The sequence below is a fragment of the Siphateles boraxobius genome, unplaced genomic scaffold (genome assembly GCF_051911475.1).
Source record: "Siphateles boraxobius isolate OS27281-9 unplaced genomic scaffold, OSU_SipBor_1 20, whole genome shotgun sequence".
Lineage (NCBI taxonomy): Eukaryota > Metazoa > Chordata > Actinopteri > Cypriniformes > Leuciscidae > Siphateles > Siphateles boraxobius.
Window position 1 is genome coordinate 5,903,539 of NW_027508811.1, and position 23,741 is coordinate 5,927,279.

At 42.3% G+C, this 23,741-nt stretch overlaps 1 protein-coding gene across 1 annotated transcript in view; it reads left to right on the top strand.

The window, feature by feature from the left end:
• Positions 1 to 2,063: 2,063 nt before the first annotated feature.
• Positions 2,064 to 23,741, top strand: part of eys (eyes shut homolog) — a 388,659-nt gene continuing 366,981 nt past the window's right edge. Inside the window, exons 1-2 of the mRNA XM_077236480.1 lie at positions 2,064 to 2,882; positions 5,046 to 5,162. Coding sequence (XP_077092595.1) covers positions 2,129 to 2,882; positions 5,046 to 5,162 — 871 coding nt within the window. The 5' untranslated portion in view covers positions 2,064 to 2,128. The remainder of the gene's footprint in view (positions 2,883 to 5,045; positions 5,163 to 23,741) is intronic.

Here is a 23,741-nt window from a genome sequence, read left to right on the forward strand (position 1 = left end):
CCGCACAGTTTGGGTCCTATTGTTCATTTTTAATCCTAATAGTCTCTTAATGTATAAGTTAGCTATAATGCTTGCTAAATCTTATGACTGAATCATATTGTGAAATGTGATTTGCCTTCTGTATTGAATTGAATTTTGTGTTTTAGAAAATATGAATCATTGTCTGGTTAGCTGAGATTTCGGTACAGATATAAAGGTGATTTTTGGGTAGTGCTACAGCACACCATGAGTGTATATTAGCACCATTTGTTGTTTGCTTTTGGGATCTTTGGGCAAACGGTGACATCAGACTTAACAACCGGAGTGAGACTTCACAGCTCTTCATGCAAAAACATTAAAAAAAACAACAACAATGTGAACAGTGTAGTCCAATTTGTGAACAAATGACTCTTAAGAGCTGGTTCTTTTCAAGTGAATCAAAAATATACTGTTCAAGTAGGGGTGGACGAGGGCATAATATGGCTAAAATATCATATCACATTTAACGATTTAATCTCTGTTCTTTTTTTCTTGTTGGATTTTAAGACTTTTTTTTCCAAGTCATTGTGCAGTACAGCCAAACTAATTTCCGTGTTTTAAAAATTTAGCCTTAGAAGTTAACAAAATATAAAAGAAAAAAAAAAGAATGTCAGACCATTTAGGCCAAAGGTGTGGGCAAAGATAAATCTCATTGCACTTTATTTTATTTCATTATACATAATGGGACAGATACAATAAAATAAAAATGAAAAACAGTGCTTTTTTTCTGCTAAAGCAGATACATTTAGCAGTAGCATTCAAATAAGATATTAAGCAAATGTAAGAAAAGAAAAAAAAAACGCTACATAGACTTTACTGAATAAATTTAATATACATTTGATTCCTATTAAAGCTACTAAAGTTATTCAGCGAAGAGCAGTGAGTGATTTTCTATTTGTCTTTTGTTCTTTGATTAACATTAATGTCACAGACAACTACATGTTTATTAGGCTGCAGTCACTTTAAGAACGAATGCACAGGTCTAATATACAAACGCACATCCGTTTTTTACCAAAATGTTCACTAAAGACATAACAGACTGTGTTTATGTAAACTTTGTCTGTATTTGACAGTTTAAACGCTATAAAACGTGAAAGAAAACTTAGTTTAGTACTCACTCACTGTTTGACAGGCTTTTAGTGTGTGCGCGCTTCAAGTTTATGCGCCCAGAAAAGCTCATGTCAGAAAAGCATGCAAATAAAATGTTTAAATGGCAAGGCTTTTAAAACACATGCAAATAATAAACTTTGTGATTGCAAAAAAACTGCAGTGTCAGGTGAGAGTAACGCTACCGCTGTGTTGCTAAATAATTTTAATGTATTTAGTGTTGTACAGTATGTTTGGACGGAGGCGCCAAAACTACAACCGAACTGAGCTTCCCATAATGTTTACATGTGAGGTCAGAAGGGGGACTTTTGCGGCTGTACGAATGCGTTTACACAATGAAAGCAATCCGGTCAAATGCGTTTTTGACTATCTCTGTAAGTGGTCCAAAGTGGACAAGTTCAAAAGGTTTTAGACCCTGTTAACAGCTGTATTTAGCATTGTCCACTTGTGATCTGATCGACCAAATCGTTCACGATCTAAAATCATGATATCGCACACCCCTATGTGCAAGTAGTGTGGCCAGATTCTAGTCTGAATCCGTCTGCAGCACGGCCCTGTATAATTTAGAAAGTTTCATATGTAAGCAAATGGCCATTCTAACTAAATATACACAAATGTATCAGAATCTATTAAGAGTTTATGAATCAGAATTTGATTTGAATCAGAAAATCTGTATCGACACCCAGCCCTAATGGTGATTATATGACAAAATCATAGTGATTCTTCAAAAACATGAGAGTGAGTGAATAAATGAAGGAAAAATGACAACTGTCTTTTTTGGGTTATCTATCAATGAATTGCTAGAAAATATGCTATCTTAGAGACATTTCTGTTTCAATAATTAATTTTAAAGGCTGTAAATATGCTGTTTTTGCAACATGCTATATTACTGCATTGTATATATTTGCTTACAGACATCAAAACAAATCCAGAAAAGCTTCAGACTGAAGAAAAGCATCAAGTGGCTAAATAAAGAAACAGTCAAGGTTGAAGAAAGACAAACATGAGAAAACTAGTTATCATTGCCTTCCTGCTCAGCTGTTTAGTAGATGGCACCATCTATGGCCAGGTAACCTGCCGCAGAGCCACGTCTCGTGAATGGCACACTCAGCCAAAGAACATCAGCGTGAGGTGGACCCTCATGGAGAACCCATGTTCCAGCACCCAGTGCTGGAACAGACAAACAGAAACAAATGGATACTTGTGGACAACTGGGGCATATCACTTTCCTCAGTTTTGCCCACTGGACCTTCAACTTGGAGATGTGATATTTGTTTCTGCTGACAGAATGCTGGAACAATATGGTATCCACCTAATCAATGTGTCCAAAGAGGAGTTTGAAAACTGCTTGATTTTAGAGCCAAGAAAGGAGCAGTTGGTGTTCGCCAACAGTATTAATGGTACTTTGCAAGTGGAATCGAAGTGGCTGGCGTCCGGTATGAATTACTTCACGGTTGTTCATAGAGGCGGTAGTCATCTGTGTAGGCTTGGCCTACGCATTGCACTTCTGGTAAAGCCTCAGCACTGCCAGAGCTCACCTCTTCTTCGCCTGTGTTCGGGTAAAGGTGAATGCAAAGCTACATATAAGGATGATTCGTTTAGCTGTCAGTGCCACAAACAATTTTCTGGACATTATTGTGAGAACATTGATGGATGCTATGAACAGCCTTGTTTAAACGGAGCCACCTGCGTGAACAAGAGAACTGCCTACACAGATCTCCCAGCTTACGAATGTCTTTGTCTCGCACCATTCACAGGTGAGGAATTCTCGTTTACTCTGCAGAAGTGAACATTTGTCTGTTGTTTTGTAAATATAATTTTAATAACGGCCATGCAGGCTCAATACAAGTGTCACATTGTCAGTATGTTTGATTTCGGTCTTTGTCTGTGTTCCGTCAATTAGTTCAGTTCTGTCTTTCTCCGCCCCCTGCCTGTTTGTTTCTATGGTGTTTGTCTGATTGATTGTTAGTTCAGTTCAGGTGTGTCTTGTTAATTTGCTCTTCAGTTCAGTCTATGTAAACCCTGTGTTCTGTCTGGTTCTTTGTCAGCTTTTTAATGTTGCATGTGTAGGTTGTTCTGGTTTTTGTTCTGAGTTTATTTTGTTTAGTTTGCGACTGTTTATTAAATATTACCACTGCACTTAGATCCTGCTTCAACCGAAATTGTAACAACAATTTAAGCTCCACATGGCAGCATTTATTGCATAAAGCAAAACTTGCAATTGCAGTTATGTACTTACAATCTTTTTTAAATCGTTCAAACAAGGCTTTGTCAAATTAACATTTAAAATGGTTTTGACATTTTTTAGTTGTATTCTTGCAAATGTACATTTATATGAATTTCAATTCATTTTAATACTTCCTTACATTCAAATTGTAACTCTGCATCCTGTTTGCTACCTTAAATCAAATTCAGACATGTATCAGGCATTCTCTATGAAATTCAGAATGGTGCACAACCCTGCAGTTTAACCTGCCATTTTGACCTTCAACTTAAGTTCAAATTATATTTTGTTGTAATCAAAATTATGGCACAAAAAATGCTGTCGACTAAGCTTAATGTGAGCTTAAAATTCCTTTAATGCAGAGTCCATTGTGAGTATATATATATATATATATATATATATATATATATATATATATACATACAGGGGTGCACATAAGTGGTGTGCAGGTGCGCATGCGAGACCAAGATAATAAAATGCGCTGGGTAAATAATTTCACTCATTTGTGTACCGACATGGTTTTGACAGCTGTTAATGCAAAATCACAGTTTAAGATCAACTAACTATAATTTCCATTTGAACTGAATGCATAATACATCTGCCAGTTTCAGTGCATAAACTTACTTCCTGGCAACCCACCAAAATAAAAGCTTGCTGATTTTAGGAAAATCTTACATTGAATCTAAATTGAAAATGTAAATATTAGCATTGTATTTTTTAGTGTACTATAAAATTATTTTATTTTTAATTAATACTCTTTTTTTAATTTTAAAATATAGCCTAATAGTATTATCACACTACCATTTTATTTAAAAACTAAGTAAATAAAGTGAAATAACACTATAATTAAAAATATATATATATAGTTATATTTAATAGGTCACACTCCACTATGTGCAGTGTGAGCACCAAACCAGACTGAAAAAGTTATGTGAACCCCTGTGTATACAAATAGATTGAAAGCAACAACAATTCACTCAGGTCCGTCTACTCTACCTCAAGGGTCTCATTTCTAATTGTACTCTTTCATTTGAAAACAAAATAATTAATCAATAACATTAATTATTACGAAGACTGAGGTCCACCCAACACACAATCTCATTCCTGTGGGCAACATTTTGAAGTTAAATTCATTTGGTGTACAATGAGAGTTTGAGAGTACAATCACAAATTGTATCATTCAACCAGTTTTAACTGATTGAATGATGCACATAACTGATTGAGTTATGTGAAAAGGTTCACATAACTTTTTCAGTCTGGTTTGGTGTTTTCCACTTACTGATTGGCAAATCCGCTCAATTCAAAAATGGCGTGCATTTGGAACGTCATTGTACGTTGTAATTGACATAATTTAAAATAACCACCCACTTCACTTGAATGGCATATACAATGCCAGGGAAATAATACTGCATTGAAGTGGGTATTCCTTTAATATGTGTTGATATTTACAATTTTTGCAAAGTTCAAACCAGATTGCATTATATGAAGTTTTGTAAAATCAATATTTGTGTAGTTATATCACTGAAGGTGATAGAGAATTATTGAATGCAGAAGGAAGAAATTTCTTCTCAAATCCTTTACATTATATAATTATATAAACCATTTTGACATAAGGCATGCCAAAAAATCTGATAATGTAGGCTACTGAATAATATGCATGCATTCAATATAGCTAATGTCTATTTTCACACCAAAGGTGTCAACTGCTCTGAAATCATTGGACATCAGAATTGCCGAAAAGGGTGCAAGGAAGGAACTTGTGTGCAGGTCTCAACAACTTCCTACAGATGTGAATGTTTCACAGGATATACAGGCAAGTATAAGGTTACAGTTTTTGATTAAAATCAGAATAATTTTAGAAAGCCTCTGTGAATTATGCACTTCACAATAGAGTGATATTTCTTCTGAGGTCCATTAATGCATGTTTAATTTTTTACTGTTTGGCTTCATTTGACTCATTATGTTTTGATAATGAGTCATTTGATTAATTATGGGTCATTTTGGGTGCCTTCACAATGGCAGCACAATTATGCAAACTCAAATCTGAGTGAGGCTTTTTTTTTTATCTCTACTCGCATTAAGCTGTCTTTCCTAAGTGAAGAAGCGGATTTGAAAAATTGAACAATTGAAGCCTTCATATAAGAAAGTCTTTAGAAGATTCTTGGCGCATAAATGACCAATTATTTAATAAAGGCTTTAGCTGTGGCTTCATTTGAGTGATATGCTTAGGTTGATAAAACTCATGAATGGGGCCTTTCCTGTAGAAAAGCAATGAAAATAAAAAATGTATGCTCCTGTGTCCTTTCCAGTCTGTTTATAAGGCACGGCCATGACAGGTGTTTGGAAAGTAATGAGTCTCACTTGCTTCTGTAAAACCATTGCTGGGCTAATGAGCATCTCAACCACAAATGTGTAACAAAAGTTTCATGGTCCCTTGGGTGTTCCTGATAATAACATCATGATAAAGACTCCAGTCTGAGATCCAGGTGGCCTTTGCTTGTTGATTAATTGACTTTTGTGTAGTGGCTGTTTGTTCAAGCAGATAGCAGCTTGTAATGTCATGCCCACAGCTTAAATGTGGAAGAAAAATGTGTGGTTTGTCTGAAACAGATTTAGGACTATCACAATATATGATGATATTTCACTTGAGATAAACCACTCACAGTAAACTGGAACACTTTGCAATTTGCATTACGAAAACTGGTCTCTTTTGATTTTGCAAGGGTCTCAGACAAGGCAGCATTTATATATCGATATATATATATATATATATATATATATATATATATATATATATATATATATATATATATATATATATATATATATATATATATATATATATATATATATATATACTGTATATATACACACTCACCTAAAGGATTATTAGGAACACCATACTAATACTTTGTTTGACCCCCTTTCGCCTTCAGAACTGCCTTAATTCTACATGGCATTGATTCAACAAGGTGCTGAAAGCATTTTTTAGAAATGTTGGCCCATATTGATAGGATAGCATCTTGCAGTTGATGGAGATTTGTGGGATGCACATCCAGGGCACGAAGCTCCCTTTCCACCACATCCAAAATATGCTCTATTGGGTTGAGATCTGGCCATTGTAGTACAGTGAACTCATTGTCATGTTCAAGAAACCAATTTGAAATGATTCAAGCTTTGTGACATGGTGCATTATCCTGCTGGAAGTAGCCATTAGAGGATGGGTACATGGTGGCCATAAAGGGATGGACATGGTCAGAAACAATGCTCAGGTAGGCCCTGGCATTTAAACGATGCCCAATTGGCACTAAGGGGCCTAAAGTGTGCCAAGAAAACATCCCCCACACCATTACACCACCACCACCAGCCTGCACAGAGGTAACAAGGCATGATGGATCCATGTTCTCATTCTGTTTACGCCAAATTCTGACTCTACCTTCTGAATGTCTTAACAGAAATCGAGACTCATCAAACCAGGCAACATTTTTCCAGTCTTCAACGGTCACATTTTGGTGAGCTCTTGCAAATTGTAGCCTCTTTTTCCTATTTGTAGTGGCGATAAGTGGTACCCGGTGGGGTCTTCTGCTGTTGTAGCCCATCCGCCTCAAGGTTGTGCGTGTTGTGGCTTCACAAATGCTTTGCTGCATACCTCGGTTGTAACGAGTGGTTATTTCAGTCAAAGTTGCTCTTCTATCAGCTTGAATCAGTCAGCCCATTCTCCTCTGACCTCTAGCATCAACAAGACATTTTCGCCCACAGGACTGCCGCATACTGGATGTTTTTCCCTTTTCACACCATTCTTTGTAAACCCTAGAAATGGTTGTGCATGAAAATCCCAGTAACTGAGCAGATTGTGAAATACTCAGACCGGCCCGTCTGGCAACAACAACCATGCCACGCTAAAACTTGCTTAAATCACCATTTCTTTCCCATTCTGACATTCAGTTTGGAGTTCAGGAGATTGTCTTGACCAGGACCACACCCCTAAATGCATTGAAGCAACTGCCATGTGATTGGTTGATTAGATAATTATATTAATGAGAAATTGAACAGGTGTTCCTTATAATCCTATAGGTGAGTATATATATATATATATATATATATATATATATATATATATATATATATATATATATATATATTTTTTTTTTTTTTTTTTTTTTTTTATGTGATGTTCAGTTGCATGCACTTCACCGCATTAGTTTGTTTTTCAGTCCATGAACCTTTGCGGAGCAGCTTTCCCCATCAATCTTCATGAAGATCCGCTGGATCACCTCAAAGGTGTATCGCAGCTCTTTGGGATAGTTGATATTTAAAACATAAAACAGTCCAAACAATGTGACGAAGGCATTCGGAATGTCTTGGAGATCCACAATGACAATCTCCCCCTCAATCTTGCACAATCTTGTCTGGTGTCCTCGATCACTGTCAAGATGCCCACCTTAACACTCTGAACAACATCGATCTCATTGTCAGTCGGCTGGAAAAAAAGAAAGAGATTAAAGATTCAGCGTGGGACTAGAACTTTCATTATCACATTAAACATACATTTCAAAAATGTAAACCGGCATTTCAAATGCATTTATTTCTAGGAGAAAATACTGATTTATATAGAGGATATGCGCGTGACATCACCGTCGGCCGGAGTGACTGCGGTTACACACACACTGAGTGGCAAAAAGGTGGTAGCATTGGTTGTCAGCGTGAATTCCGCAAAAAACAAAAAACACATCTAAAATGGGAAAGAGCTTTGAGATGGACTGAACAAATAGATTTGACAAGACATCTAAGGTATATGTTTACAGGCTGCCAAAAGCTACAGAAAAGAGAAGCAAATAGATTGCAGCAAAATTAAACACCCTATATATATATATATATATATTAATAAAATCATACCCTATTTATTAAATTGTTTTGACAACTCCTGCATTAAATATTTAGCAACTTATACTCTCCATAATTGGACGTTTTTCTTTAATATATACAGCTCTGGAAAAAATGCAGACCACTGCAAAATTATCAGTTTCTCTGGTTTTACTATTTATAGATATGCGTTTGGGTAAAATTAACATTTTTGCTTTATTCTATAAACTACTGACAACGTTTATCCCAAATTCCAAATAAACATTGTCATTTTGAGCATTTATTTGCAAAAAAAAGGAAAACTGGTCAACATAATAAAAAAGATGCAGTGTTGTCAGACCTCAAATAATGGAAAGAAAATTAGTTTGCATTCATTTTTAAACAATACTTATGTTTTAGGAAGAGTTCTTAAGAAGAGTACTGAAACCAATATTTGGTGGAATAACCCTTTTTTTCAATCACAGCTTTCATGCATCTTGGCATGCTCTCCACCAGTCTTTCACATTGATGTTGGGTGACTTTATGCCACTCCTGGTGCAAAAAATTCAAGCAGCTCGGCTTTGTTTGATGGCTTGTGAACATCCGTCTTCCTCTTGATCACATTCCAGAGGTTTTCAGAGGGTTCAGGTCTGGAGATTGGGCTAGCCATGACAGGGTCTTGATCTGGTGGTCCTCCATCCACACCTTGATTGACCTGGCTGTCTTCAGAGTTGGTGAACATTGAACAACCTTGCACGTGGCTTGATTCATGCGTCCTTCACAAAGACAAATATGCCAGATTCCAGCCTTGCTGAAGCACCCTCAGATAATCAATTTCAGCTTTGCCCAACACCTGGTCATCTAATGGTCAGACTGAGACCTGGAGAAGCCTACAAGCCACAGTGTCTCGCACTCACTGTGAAATTTGATAGGAGGATCGGTGATGATCTGAGGGTGTTTCAGCAAGGCTGGAATCGGGCAGATTTGTCTTTGTGAAGGACGCATGAATCAACCCACGTACAAGGTTGTCCTGGAATAAAACTTGCTTCCTACTGCTCTGACAATGTTCCCCAACTCTGAAGACAGCCAGGATAAAAGGTATATCTTCCATGTTAATCAGAGTTTTTTCCCCCTAGCCAGCCACAATGGCGACACACGTCAATTCTATTTTAGATACTGTTTCTATTTCTCCGCGACGTTGCGCTGGAACAAAAAACACAAAGAGTGTCAATGATAATCTTGAGTACTATTTAATGTTAAAAGCATGTAATGTGACTTTGAATATCATTTAGTGCTCCCAGTTTTGTAGCTGTTAAAGCAACAATGGATAATTCACCTTAGATCTTGAAATGAAACAAATGGAAACATGAACATTCAAACAAGTGTATTCTTTGACAAAGATTGCTTAAATCATTATGTATTTTTACTAATGTTTATATGGTGTAATATTTGTGAATTTGATTATGTAGCTACTTATCCATTTTCTTGCGAGTACAGTCGAGATTTTCTCTCTGGTGCTGTGCCCACCCGCCCACACGCGGGTTTTGGGTTTTCTAATGGGTTTTGATTGATTTTGACTTAGTCATTTCGTAGTCGCGACACAACTGGTGTGGACAGGCAAATATCTTGTTGCTGGAATCTTATCGCATTGCGTCTGGTTAGGACACGGTGTTACTGTTAAAAACGTATACTGTTCAAAAGTTATACAAGAGTGATATATTTCTGTCATAAATTAGATAAATAAATTGTCGCCACACCAGACGCGAAAAAGAGACAGGCGTCTATTTGGGACTCGGCTATTATTTGAAGTTCTATGGTACACATTCTAGCTTTCCAATATATTACAGCATCAATGATCAAAAAAACTGGACAAAACAGTCGCTCTTTGCAAACTTTGATCAATATGAGTGTCGTATGCTCTAATGTTCCCAGGAATGCCCAGTTCCAGGAATGCACTAATATTTTGCTGGTAGTAACAGCTTGCAACTATTATCAATTATCACAACCTTGGATCCATTAGGATCCATTATTTCAATCCATATCTCTAAATAAGCTCTAACTTTAATAATGTTTAAAAAAAAGCTTCTAGGGGGGCAAAAATTTGAAATCTAAAATCAATTATGATTAATGGCACAACCCTATTATTATCTTTAATTATTGCGTTAATATTTTTGCTTTCAAATGCAGGGAGATCCTAAAACTTTAGACAACAGGTTTATAAACGATTCAATGTTGAATTTAGGAATATGGTTGAAATGTGTTCTCAAATTAGTGAGACTCAAACACGCATCACTGAAACATGCAGTGTGTCAATCACAACCATTTTCATTATTACTAAAAACAATAATATCTAAAATTACAGATATAGCTATTAAGTTACTAATTTTACCCACATCAATTCAAATTGATTGTTAATTTTAAGATCTTCAAAAGACTGCTGCGAAAACTCACCTGTATCTGGTGCTCTGCAACTGAGATGTAGTGTGACTGAGGTAACAAATCCGGTTGGTGAACAAGCTTTTAATCAACTTGAGGAACCTATGAGTCAACATGAGGAAGTACAATTAGCGAATCTTCTATGTGCAAAACACTCAGATTCAAAATACACTAATGTTATACTTAACAATCTTAAATTCGTGACACATCGTGTGTAATTCACCCTATTATCAAGATTTCTTAAAACATGAACATATACGAAAATTAATTTTGCATTTAAAATAAGTATTTGGATGTGCGAGGACATTCTCTTTTGCATGTGCAAAGTTTCACTTTCTTGTTCCTTTCATATACCAGCCGTATGCGCTCTCTAAGCACAGACGGCTCGCTTTTTTCAACACAACCCAGCATTACAATATGCCATAATTCCACCCAATCAGAGATGAGGCTGCTAAATTCTGATTGGCTGGCTTGAAAACCAATCACAAGACTCCCTGCATCACCGACTGTGGAAGAGAATAATACATTGTGGAAGATGTTTACGTTTAATTTGTTTAATGGATTGAAAACTTCAATTTAAGTTCAAGTAAACAAAAACATTCACAGCAGAGAAGTTCTGTAAAAACAACTATCATACTAAAAAAAATATACTGTTTTTACTATACTATTTTAGGATGGATAGTGTTCACATTGGGATGCAGGCTTGTTCCTCTCACTGCAAAAAAAAAAGAAAGAGATGTGGGTAACAATGCAAACATATGCAAATATAACTGTAAGTGAAAATCTTGGGTGTATGACTCACAAGACTTCTATATAATTACTCTCATAATTAGATTTTTATTTTTTTACAGAGAGGGGAACAAGCCTGCATCCCAATGTGCACACTATCTATCCTAAAATAGTATCTAAGAAAATACAGTATATATTTTTTAGTATGATAGTTGTTTTACAGAACATCTCTGCTGTGAATGTTTTTGTTTAAATAATTCCAAGGATATCAAGTAGATTGATTATTATTTTAACATTATTACATTGCATTTCTACGTTTGTTTGATGGCTTTTTTATTCTAATGTGAGTGATGTACCGTTTTTACACACTTATTTCATTAAAAGGGGAAAAGTCTGTCCATCTTCCTTTCTGAAAATGTGTAAAATTTGAGACCCCAGCTCGGTCACATTTATATTTCATAGCTGTAAAGCTATGTCTTAGTTGGTGCTTATCTTGGCGAAAGCCGAGTACAAATCAGCATGAAGTTTTAACATCTACTCTCGTGTAATGGAAATCATGAAGATCTGGATACGTCCAGTGACTGTAGTGAATAGTGCTGCTGGCAACAAGGGAAAGACCTTGTGACAGCCTGGAGAGACAGCTGACAGGAGGAAAGAGACCCCAATGGGGCTGGTAAGGGTTAGTTACCCTTGTCGGCAGTATCCAGCTCTGTGTTTACAGAATGCTGAAGACACCCGCCCAAGGCTTCTGAGAAATTAAAGAGAAAATACCCCTAGAGTCTGCGAGAGCAGGGGCGGAAGATGACTCAATGTTGGACAACATGGTTAACGACGTTGGAATGGAAACGGATATGAGTATGGAGAGTACTTCACAAAAGACTAGTTCAGATTCTGCGGTTAGCAAAGTCATTGAACTCCAAGCTTGTGTCTGTGGCTGGAGCAAGGTGACAACGGTCAGGGGGTTGAAGATTCATCAAGGGAAAATGAAATGATTGAGGGAGAAGGGACAAGGGCCTCGCATTGATCAGTACTTCTTACGAAGTCAGTCAAGTCAGTCGAATGAAATCCAGCGACAGGAAGCAAACCACAGTTCGCAGGATATCAGTACCCCTGTCATAGAGGAGATGAGGGTTTGCACAGTTAGTGATGAACACATTGATATTTGTGAACCCGGTCAGACTAGCCAGCATAAGAGAGAAAAGAACCTCAACGGGCATAGGCCTGGAGTTAGATGGCCAAGAGCTTGTGAAAAAACTGCATGGGACACGGTAAACACAGATCTATGCTTTGCATTGGAAAGATTAACTGGTACAGTTGAAAAGAAGCTGGATAAATTTGGGGAAATCATTTACGCATATGGAAGTGAGAGGTTTGGTGTGGAAAAAAGGAAGGAAAAAGTACAAACTACTCCTGGATTGTCTAGACGGCAGCAGAAAATTGAAGGGTTAGTTAGAGAAAGGAGACAGCTGAGGAAGCAATGGAAAAGAACGGAACAAAGCCAGAAGGAGGGACTCAATATCTTACAAAGGGCCATAAAAGATAAGCTTGCAACATTATACAGAGCTGAGCGCCTACGGAAACGCTACAAAAAGAAGGAGCGTGCGAGGGCTAATTTCTATAAAGATCCATTCAAATTCGTAAAGAAGTTATTCACCAGTGAGAAGAACGGCACTTTAAAAGCATCTAGGGTTGAGCTAGAGAGATATTTGGAGGAAACGCATACAGATGCAAAAAGACATTGAGCCTATGTCAATTCTGTCAGACATCCCACCTATCAATCCACCAGAATACCAAATGGAGGTCTGTGCACCTAAGTGGAAAGAGATAGAGCAGGTTGTTAGAAAGGCAAGGGCTTCATCCTCTCCAGGGCCTAATGGAGTTCCATACAGAGTGTACAAGAGTGCTTCAGGAGTTCTACGGATTCTTTGGAAATTGATAAAAGTGGCTTGGGAAAAGCAGGTTGTACCTAGAGCATGGCGCCGAGCAGGGGAGTCTTTATACCCAAAGAAAAAGATACTACAAGCATCAGTCAGTTTCGCCCTATTTCACTATTAAACGTTGAAGGCAAGATTTTCTTCAGCATTATTGCTCAGAGATTGTCAACCTACCTATTAAAGAATGGCTTCATTGACACTTCAGTTCAAAAAGCGGGCATTCCAGGATTCTCAGGTTGCTTAGAACACATCAGTGTTATCTGGCAACGAATTCAATCAGCTAAAAAGGAGAGGAAGGAGCTCCACGTGACATTCCTGGATTTGGCTAATGCATATGGTTCAGTGCCACATGAGCTTCATTGGGCATAATTTGATTTTTTCAGGGTACCGATTTTGATAACAAATTTAGTGAAAGCCTATTTTGGAGATTTGCAATTTAGTTTCTCAACTCCAGAATTCAGCACTACATGGCAATGCTTAGAGGTTGGAATAATGGCAGAATGCACCATTTCTCCACTGGCTTTTACCATGGCAATGGAAGTAATCCTTAGGGCATCAAAATGGGTAGTAGGAGGAGAGCGCTTGGCTTCTGGGATGCGACTACCACCAATCAGAGCATACATGGATGACATGACAACCATGACTACAACGGTAGCCTGCACTAATCGGTTATTGGGGAAGTTAACAGATAATATTGAATGGGCACGAATGCAATTTAAGCCCTCTAAATCAAGGAGCATCTCAATAATTAAAGGCAAGGTAGTAGATAAAACATTCTTCATTAATGGGTAGGCAATACCAACAGTTTCTCAGAAGCCAGTGAAGAGTCTAGGGAGATGGTACGATGGGGATCTAAAGGACACAGTTCGAGTGGGAGAAGTTAGACGACAAGCAGTGGAAGGGTTGAAGAGCATAAACAGCTGTGCTCTACCAGGCAAACTGAAACTCTGGTGCTTTCAGTTTGGTCTACTGCCAAGGTTGCTGTGGCCACTGACTGTGTACGAGGTTTCTTTGACAACAGTGGATAAGCTGGAAGCGTTAATAAGTTCATACATCAGGAAATGGTTGGGAGTTTCACGCTGCCTCACCAGAGTGGGACTTTATAGTGAAGGAGTATTGCAGCTGCCAGTCTCTGCTTTAACCGAGGAGTTTAAGTGTGCCAAGGTCAGACTGGAAATGACTTGAGCAGAGTCACGCGACAAATGTGTAAGGGAGGCAGCCCCTGTGGTAAAAACTGGTAGAAAGTGGTCAGCAAAGAAATCTGTAGTGGAGGCAAAGGCTGACCTTCAAATTGGGGATATCGTGGGACAGGTAGAGCATGGAAGAGGGGGTTTTGGGCTCAGTTTAGCTCCTCCTAAATGGCACAATGCAGGCCCAGCTCAAAGGAGGAAGCTGGTAGTCAACGAGGTGCGAAAGCAGGAGGAGAGGATGAGATGTATAAAGGCCATTTCCCAGGCCAAGTAGGGAGAGTGGATGAGATGGGAGAGTGTGCAACAACACAAAATGGGCTGGCAAGACCTTTGGTCAATGGAAGAGAGTAGGATCAGTTTCCTTATTAGGTCAACATATGATGTTCTCCCATCACCGCAGAACCTAAACCTCTGGGTAGGAGAGGATCCCTCTTGTCCTTTGTGTTCATTACCTGCCACATTAAGGCACATTTTGACAGGATGTAAGGTGGGTCTTAGCCAGGGTCGGTTTACTTGGCGCCATGACCAAGTATTGCGATGTTTGGCTTTAGCATTGGAAGGCAAGCGTAGTATGACCAGTAAGTTGCCACCTGTTCTAGCAAAACATTACACGCAGAAGACAATATTCCTCTGCCCAGGCGAGCAAACACCAAGAAAAGGTGCTAACACCAATTCTCGCCCAGGACAACTGGAAGCTGCTAGGGACTGGAAGATGCTGGCTGATCTTGATCAACGGCTTATTTTTCCACCTGAGATTGCCACCACTAACCTACGACCAGATATTGTTTTGTGGCCTGGATCAGCACGCATTGTTCAACTGATAGAATTAACAGTGCCATGGGAGGATGCGGTAGATGAGGCATATGAGAGGAAGAAACTGCGGTATGCTCATGTGGCCTCTGAAGCAGAACAGCGAGGATGGAGAGTCCAGGTTTATCCAGTGGAAGTGGGTTGTCGAGGTTTTGTGGCACACTCTACAACCCGGTTCCTCAGAGATGTCGGATTCAGTGGCCAAGAGTTGCGTCGCACAGTAAAGAACTTATCTGAAGCAGCAGAAAGGAGCAGCAACTGGCTGTGATTGAGACGGAAAGATTCTAGCTGGTTGTGTACAGGCCGCCATGCTACGGTTTCTTGAAAACTTGAAGAGTCTGTTGGTTTATTTGTATAGGTTGTAAAGTATTTACAGTCATTACGTTCCTGTGTATATTGCGTGGTTGGGCAGATATTGTGTTTTGCGGTAGGTGGTATGCCATACGGAACCGTTGCCACTGAAACTGCATATTAACCGACCAGTGGGGCTCGACAGCCTTAGTCAAACGGGTTGGCGCGTATGGTTGGGTTGCGGAGAGATTGCAAGATTGTGGTTAGGTTTCAGCAGCAACTGTTGGTTTATTTGTATAGGTTGTATAGTATATACAGTCATTACGTTCCTGTGTATATTGCTTGAATGACGGGTGGTTGGGCCGATATTGTGTTTTGTGGTAGGTGGTATGCCATACGGAACCGTTGCCACTGAAACTGCATATCAACGCACCAGTGGGGCTCGACAGCCTTAGTCAAACGGGTTGGCGCGTATGGTTGGGTTGCGGAGAGATTGTGAGATTGTGGTTAGGTCTCAGCAGCAAGAGGTAAGTAGAGGTCAGGAAGCTGGGCTGAGTTGAGTGGGGGACGGAGGGGGGTGACTCTGGGACGCCAGAGTCACTGTCGAGCCCTCTTGAGGTGTCGTGGGCTAGTCGACGAAACACTGAGGACGGAAGGTGCCCACTTGAAGACCCTAGAGATGTCCCCTACTATATCCAGACGGTTGTCATGGGGGGACCGCACTGTGGTTGCAGCCGTTGTGTGTGCTGACGTGTGTTAACACTAGACAGAAGGAGATTTACATCACCATATGGAAAGAAGCGTAAATGGATGTAGAAGCATAGGTTACTGTAAAGCTATGTCTTAGTTGGTGCTTATCTTGGCGAAAGCCGAGTACAAATCAGCATGAAGTTTCAACATCTACTCTCGTGTAATGGAAATCACTAATGTTAATTACATAACTTGCAGTTCAGAAAGAAGTTAGAACTACCACTTGAGGGGTAGCAAACACTGGGACATGCCATTATGTACAGTAATAGTACGATTTGATTTTGATTAAAAATAACCTAAAAAAAATTAGCTTAAAAATAAACTAAAAAATAAACTGTGGTCGTCGAGTTGTAGACATTTGAACTTAAATCAAGCCATTAAACAAATTAAACATTAATATCTTCCACCATGTATTTTTCCTCTTCCACAGTCGGTGATGCAGGGAGTCTTGTGATTGGAATCAGAATTTAGCAGTTGGGTTGTGTTGAGCAAGCGAGCTGTCTGCGCTTCGAGAGCGCATACGGCTGGTATGAAAGGAGCAAGAAAGTGAAACTTTGCACATGCGAAAGAGAACGTCTGCGCACATCCAAATACTTATTTTAAATGCAAAATTGATTTTCGTTAGCTCTAATTATTTTCTTATCTGCGAGATGAACATTTCTCCGCAAAACTCAGTTCACACGCGTGCGAAATGCCCCTTTGCAGAATTGTGACCGAAATCTAATCCCATAGAGAATAGCCACACATGTGTATCAGTAAATTTGAAGTCACAGAGAGAAATGCATTAAGAGTTGCAAACTTGTAGACTTTTTTTTCTCTCCCACTAACACAACACAACAGTTACACCTTCTCAAATTCTTCATTGCAGATGCGCAAATCCTATTCTACAAATCATAAATTAATAAACTCGTGCGGTCACATTTTTGCTACAGTTGCTGCAGTGAATATGGTGCAAAAAAACATTTAAACACCCACATCAAAAAATGTGAAGTCACAGAGAAATTTTGCTCATCCGCAAATCAGTATGTGAGAGTTGCACACTTGTAGAATATTTTCTCACAAATATCTTGTATATTTTTCTAGCACAAACACAAGTACATAACTATAGCTGCTTGAATGTGCTGCAACGAATCTCAAACACTTTTTTCGCTTTCAAGTGACAAGTTTCGCTCGCTCTCCCTTTTGCACCATATATCTCGTTAAATGTCGAGCAAAACTGACTTGTGCATCTAAAGAATCAGTGGGCGGAGCCAACATGAATATTCATGAGTTTCCCGGGCATGCGTGTGGAACTGCTCGCTCATTTTAGTTCACTCCTCCTTTCTCAGCAGGTTTAATGGGTTATTTAAACCATACAAAAAAGGTAAATATAGTTTCAGCGCGGACTTAAACTACAATTCTGCATCATTTCATAAAGTGTATCATGTTTTTATTAGTTTCCACGTTTTTTTTTGCATTCGTTAATGACTGAATGATTGCAGGCATTCACTTCGTGTAGGCCTATATAAAGTACAGCAAACTTCAACTCGTTCATTTCGTTGTGCTTTTCCTTTGTACATTGCAATAATTTAAAACTGTCTTTTGTTGTCATTTGTTGAATGTCACTGCAATAAAAAAATATTTTATTTTTTTACAAACAAAATATAAGTTTACAAAAAAATATCACAGGTTCCACTTTTACTGTAAAACGAGTATTGCGTAAGTTTAGCTTACGCTACGGGAAAGATTCATCTTCTCGAGATACTGAAGCCAAAAAATTATCCTTAATTTTGTATTCCTTGTCAACGAGGTGCAGCAGCTAGCAGACCTAGAGCAGGCCATCTCGCGTGCTCATTGGCTACCCTGCGGTCAACTGCTGCAGCCTACCAGTGAGCCCGGCGTGACGTCAAGCCCAATGAAGGGCGCCCGCGCCTTCTTAGCGTCACAGCCCGCCAGAATGGGCGTGGCTTAGCGTATAACACTAGGGGCTGTAGGCTGAATTCCCTGGTTTTCGTCGACTGAAGCGAAGTCGCTCGTGGCGCGAGCACGGCCGGTTACGCAATACTCGTTCCCTCTCTCGAGAGAACCGAGGTTACGTTAGTAACCGAGTATTGTTCTCTTACGAGAGGTTCTCTCGTATTGCGTAAGTTTAGCTTACGCTACGGGAACACTTTGTCAACGCCGTGCGCGCCAAGCATCCACATGAGACCCCGAGCTTTCAGGGGAACCCCATAAGTGGAAAAAATAAGGTGGCCAGCCACGCGGGCCATCACTTGTACATAAGCACACATAGGGAATACAGAGCAGCGCGCCGGTCTGTATAGGCACATGGCACATACCCTACTTAGTGCAGCTCAACCAGGAGAGCTGAGTCATGTGAGAGTGATCTGAGCAGGAGATCTGGGCAGAATACACCTCTCCTTCAGACTGACAACAGTTTAGCCTGCAAGGCAGGAACTTCTAGGTTATAAAACCTGACAAAGGTAGACGGGGAGCTCCAGCCCGCCGCTACACATATGTCATGGATAGAAATTCCACTGGACCATGCCCACGAAGAGGCCACGCCTCTCGTGGAATGAGCCCTGTTGCCCAGAGGGCATTGCAGACCTTTTGACGCGTAGGCGGCCGCTATAGCGTCTACTATCCATCTGGACAGGCTCTGTTTCGAGGAGGCGAGACCCTTGGTGCACCCACCAACAAAACAAAAAGCTGTTCCGAACGCCTGAAGGAGGCGGAGAGCGTAATGTAAAACCTCAGCGCTCTGACAGGGCAGAGGAGATTCACATCACCTTCGCTGTCAGATGCTGGGAGAGCTGACAACGAAATAACTTGCGCTCTGAATGGAGTGCCCATCACTTTAGGGACATAGCCATGTCTAGGTCTGAGGATGACTTTAGAGTCATTCGGTCCGAACTCAAGACACGACGCGCTGACAGACAGCACATGCAGGTCCCCTACACGTTTTACTGACGACAGTGCAGTCAGAAAGACGGTTTTCAGTGATAGATATTTCAACCCCACGGTGTCTAGTGGTTCAAATGGAAAAGCTTTCAGGGCCTCGAGGACCAATGAAAGATCCCACATGGGAACCGACGGGGGGCGCGGCGGATTCATCCTTCTAGCTCCTCTAAGGAAGCGGATGGCCAACTCGTGTCTTACCAATGACTGGCCGTGCGTCGATTCTGCGAACGCTGCCACGGCCGCCACGTATACATTGAGCGTGGATGGGGAACTTCCCTTATCCAACAGCTCTTGTAGGAAGGTGAGCAGATGCGCCACCCCGCATGTCCGCGGTTCCAGATCTCTGTCGGTGCACCATCCAGAGAACACCGACCATTTAGACGCGTAGAGCCTTCTCGTGGAAGGGGCTCTAGACTGCGTGATCGTGTTCATCACTCCTTCTGGCAGGGCAACGAGTACCCGATGATCAACCATAAATGCAGAGACCAGCGCTCTGGATTGGGATGCCAGATCGTGCCGCGAGCCTGAGAGAGGAGATCTGCCCTCACCGGATTCGGCCACGGAGCTGTATGTGACAGTCCTGCTAGTTCCGGGAACCAAATCTGATTCTCCCAACGCGGGGCTATGAGGAGCACCGAGTGGCGCGTTTCCCTGATTCTCTTGATCACCTGTGGCAACAGATAGACAGGAGGGAAAGCATATAGCGGGAGGCTGGGCCAAACCTGGGCCAGCGCATCCTCATACTTCGAACAGACCGTCGGGCATTGAGCGTTGTCTTTTGACACAAATAGGTCGACTTCCGCTCTGCCGAATAGGCGCCACAGTTTCTGGACCGTTTGGGGTGCAGGGATCATTCCCCTGGGGGAACGTTGTTCCTGGACAGTTTGTCTGGGCCGTCGTTCAAATGGCCAGGCACATGCGCCGCCCTCAGCGAGCGCAGGTGCATCGGAGACCAAATAAGGAGGCGTTACGTCAGATTGCAGAGATTTCTGGATCTGACACCGCCCTGACGGTTTACATAGGATACCACAGACATGTTGTCCGAGCGGACAAGAACATGCTGGTCCTGTATGAACGGGAGGAAGCACTTAAGCGCGTTCTCGACCGCTATCATTTCCAGACAGTTTATGTGAAAACCCTTCTGGTTTCAGCAAGAAAGCTGCCCTACTGGAAAGATGCGGCTAGGTGGCGAACACGGCGGGCGCTGTGTCGATAAACGAGCCGTCATGGTCACCGAGTCCAGTGCTATTCCTAAAAGGAAATTGACTGGCTGGGCAGTAATGAGCTCTTGGTCCAGTTGATCGTGAGACCCAAGCTTTCCAGATGACTGAGAAGCACTGTTCTGTGAGATAGCAGTTCTGTCTCTGACTGTGCCAATATCAGCCAATCGTCCAGATAGTTCATTATTCGCAGCCCCTGACTTCTCAGGGGGGCGAGCGCCGCGTCCATGCACTTCGTAAATGTACAGGGTGCCAGGGACAGGCCGAACGGCAGGACGGTGTAATGATATACCTGACCGTCGAAGGCGAATCTCAAAAATTGCCTGTGACGGGGTACTATCTGAATCTGAAAATAGGCATCCTTCAGATTTAGAGAAATAAACCAGTCCCTCGGGCGAACGTGCGTGAGGATTTTCCTGGTCGTAAGCATTTTGAGCGGTCTTTTCGCAAGCACTTAGTTCAAATATCTCAGATCTAGGATAGGTCTGAAGGCTCCGTCCTTCTTGGGTACGAGAAAATATCGGCTGTAAAAGCCTGACTCGCTCAGAGAAGGCGGTACCTTTTCTATAGCCCCTTTGCACAGCAGCTTTGCTATTTCTGCGTGAAGTAGGTGTGCTACTTACACATTCACAATCGTCGCGGTCCGGGCTTGAAAGCGCGGGGGACGGCGAATGAATTGAAGTGTATAGCCCTGCTTTATTGTGCTCAACACCCATTCTGAAATCCCTGGGATAGTTTCCCACGCAGCTATGTGAGCCGCTAGGGGGGAAATCGCCATTTGCAGGCTTGTGAAACTGAACCGGAGCCGAAAGCGCGGTGCGCGCGCTCTCGGTTCTGGGCAATGGCTGCTCGCTGAAAAGCCGAAACCGGCTGATTTATGTGAGATGTCCCAATCATAAGGGATGGGGAACAGTCTTTTGTCATTTTTTGACGCGCGAGCAGCGCTCCGGGCGGGAAAGCTTCCTGTAAGCGTGAGCGCGTGTGCGCGGGCACGAGACTTGCAAGTGTATTTGATGCCCCGATCATAATGGATGGGGAGCGTTTTATTAATGCCCTGCGTTTTGTGATAACACTTAAACGCGCAGGCGCAGCCCGGGGGCAGGTTAGTGTTAGCAAGCGTGAACGCACTCAGGCAAGCACGAGACTTACATTCATAACCTGCTTTCTTTTGTGAAACTGACCCGGAGCCGAAAGCGCGGCGCGCGCGCTCTCGGTTCTGGGCAATGGCTGCTCGCTGAAAGCCGAGACCGTCTGATTTATATGAGATGTCCCAATCATAAGGGATGGGGAACATTCTTTTTTCTTTTTTTTTCTTTCACTTTTTGACGCGCGAGCAGCGCTCCGGGCTGAAAAGCTTCCTGTAAGCGTGAGCGCGTGTGCGCGGGCACGAGACTTACAAGTGTATTTGACGCCCCGATCATAATGGATGGGGAGCGTTTTATTAATGCCCTGCGTTTTGTGATAACACTTAAAACGCGCGGGCGGAGCCCGGGGGGAGGTTTGTGTTAGCAAGCGTGAACGCACTCTGGCGGGCACGAGACTTACATCCATAACCTGCTTTCTTTTGTGAAACTGACCCGGAGCCGAAAGCGCGGCGCGCGCGCTCTCGGTCCTGGGCAATGGCTGCTCGCTGAAAGCCGAGACCGGCTGATTTAAGTGAGATGTCCCAATCATATGGGATGGGGAACATTCTTTTTTCACTCTTTGACGCGTGAGCAGCGCTCCGGGTGGAAAAGCTTCCTGTAAGCGTGAGCGCGGGCACTAGACTTACAAGTGTATTTGACGCCCCGATCATAATGGATGGGGAACGTTTTATTAATGCCTTGCGTTTTGTGATAACTCTTAAACGCGCGGGCGGAGCCCGGGGGGAGGTTTGTGTTAGCAAGCGTGAACGCACTCTGGCGGGCACGAGACTTACATTCATAACCTGCTTTCTTGATCGTGTAACAGAGCGGGCAGATAGTGGGCACAGACTTGTGGACACATTTCTTACATTCAACACTCGAGCGGCTTTTCTGCGCTTCATGAGAGTGTGCTCTGCGAGGTTCGGAGTGCTTATGTGTAGTGGTGAACACTGGGGCGTGGGCACTTTCATTACACTTACAACACCGACGGCATGAGCCGGACCAGACATTTTACTCATTTTGAGATTTTTCTGGGTCGCCGTGAAAACGGCGTTTGTGTGCAGGCGAGAGGGTCAACAGACCGGCTCGTTGGCTGCTAATTGAACCACTGCAGTAGCCTGTTTGAAGGGGACTGACAGGGAATAAACTTAAACACGCACGTCTTTTCGGAGGCGATGTGTCTGTTAGTAAGCGTGAGCGCTCGTGAGCGGGCACGTAACTTACATTCTTAATCTGACATTATACTCACTTGAGATTTCTCTGGGTCGCCGCGAGAACGACGGATGTGTGCAGGCGAGCGGGTTGCATTACCGGCTCGTTGGCTGCCAAATACACCACTGCAGTAGCCTTATCTAAGGGGACTGACATGGCGAGACATTTCGACGGCGGCGCGCAAGCCCGTCCGGGTCATGCAGAGAGCTCGAGAGGGCTCTGCATGACGCGCGAACGGGGACGCGAGGGCGAGGTAGCTCTCTTGTAACGTAAAGAGAGCTAGATGCGTGCTCGGGAGCAGAACTGGAACAGTGTTTGTACGAGGGCGCGCGCACGAGTAGTGGGCACGGGACCTACATGTAACACAGATGATGCCCGTCCGGGTCATGCAGAGAGCTCGAGAGGGCTCTGCATGACGCGCGAACGGGGACACGAGGGCGGGGTAGCTCTCTTGTAACGTAAAGAGAGCTAGCCGCGTGCTCGTACGTGTCCCTCGGCCTCATTCTCAGATGCGACGGCAGTGAGGCTCGTGAGCGGCAGCTGCGCGTCGGTGAGGAGAGGCGGGGGGTGTTGAAGGCTTCGAGTCGAGCCCGCAGGGTCGACAGCGGAAGCGCTTCACAGCCGGAAGTGCGAGGCGTCTTAAAAAAGACACTCGCTGCTCTTTTAGAATAGGTTTTAGAATAGGTTTTAGCAAGGTAAAGGATACGTCGCCGGATAGTGTAGCTCGCACGGATGGCTGAAGGTGGCGAAGACGGCCGGCTTCCTCAGCGCTCTCCTAAGCTGGCTGTCCGCTGTTCGACGGCGGCGGTGGCTTCTCTCAAATCCAGCGATGCGAAGAGCTCGCTGAAGAAACGAAAATCAGGGAATTCAGCCTACAGCCCCTAGTGTTATACGCTAAGCCACGCCCATTCTGG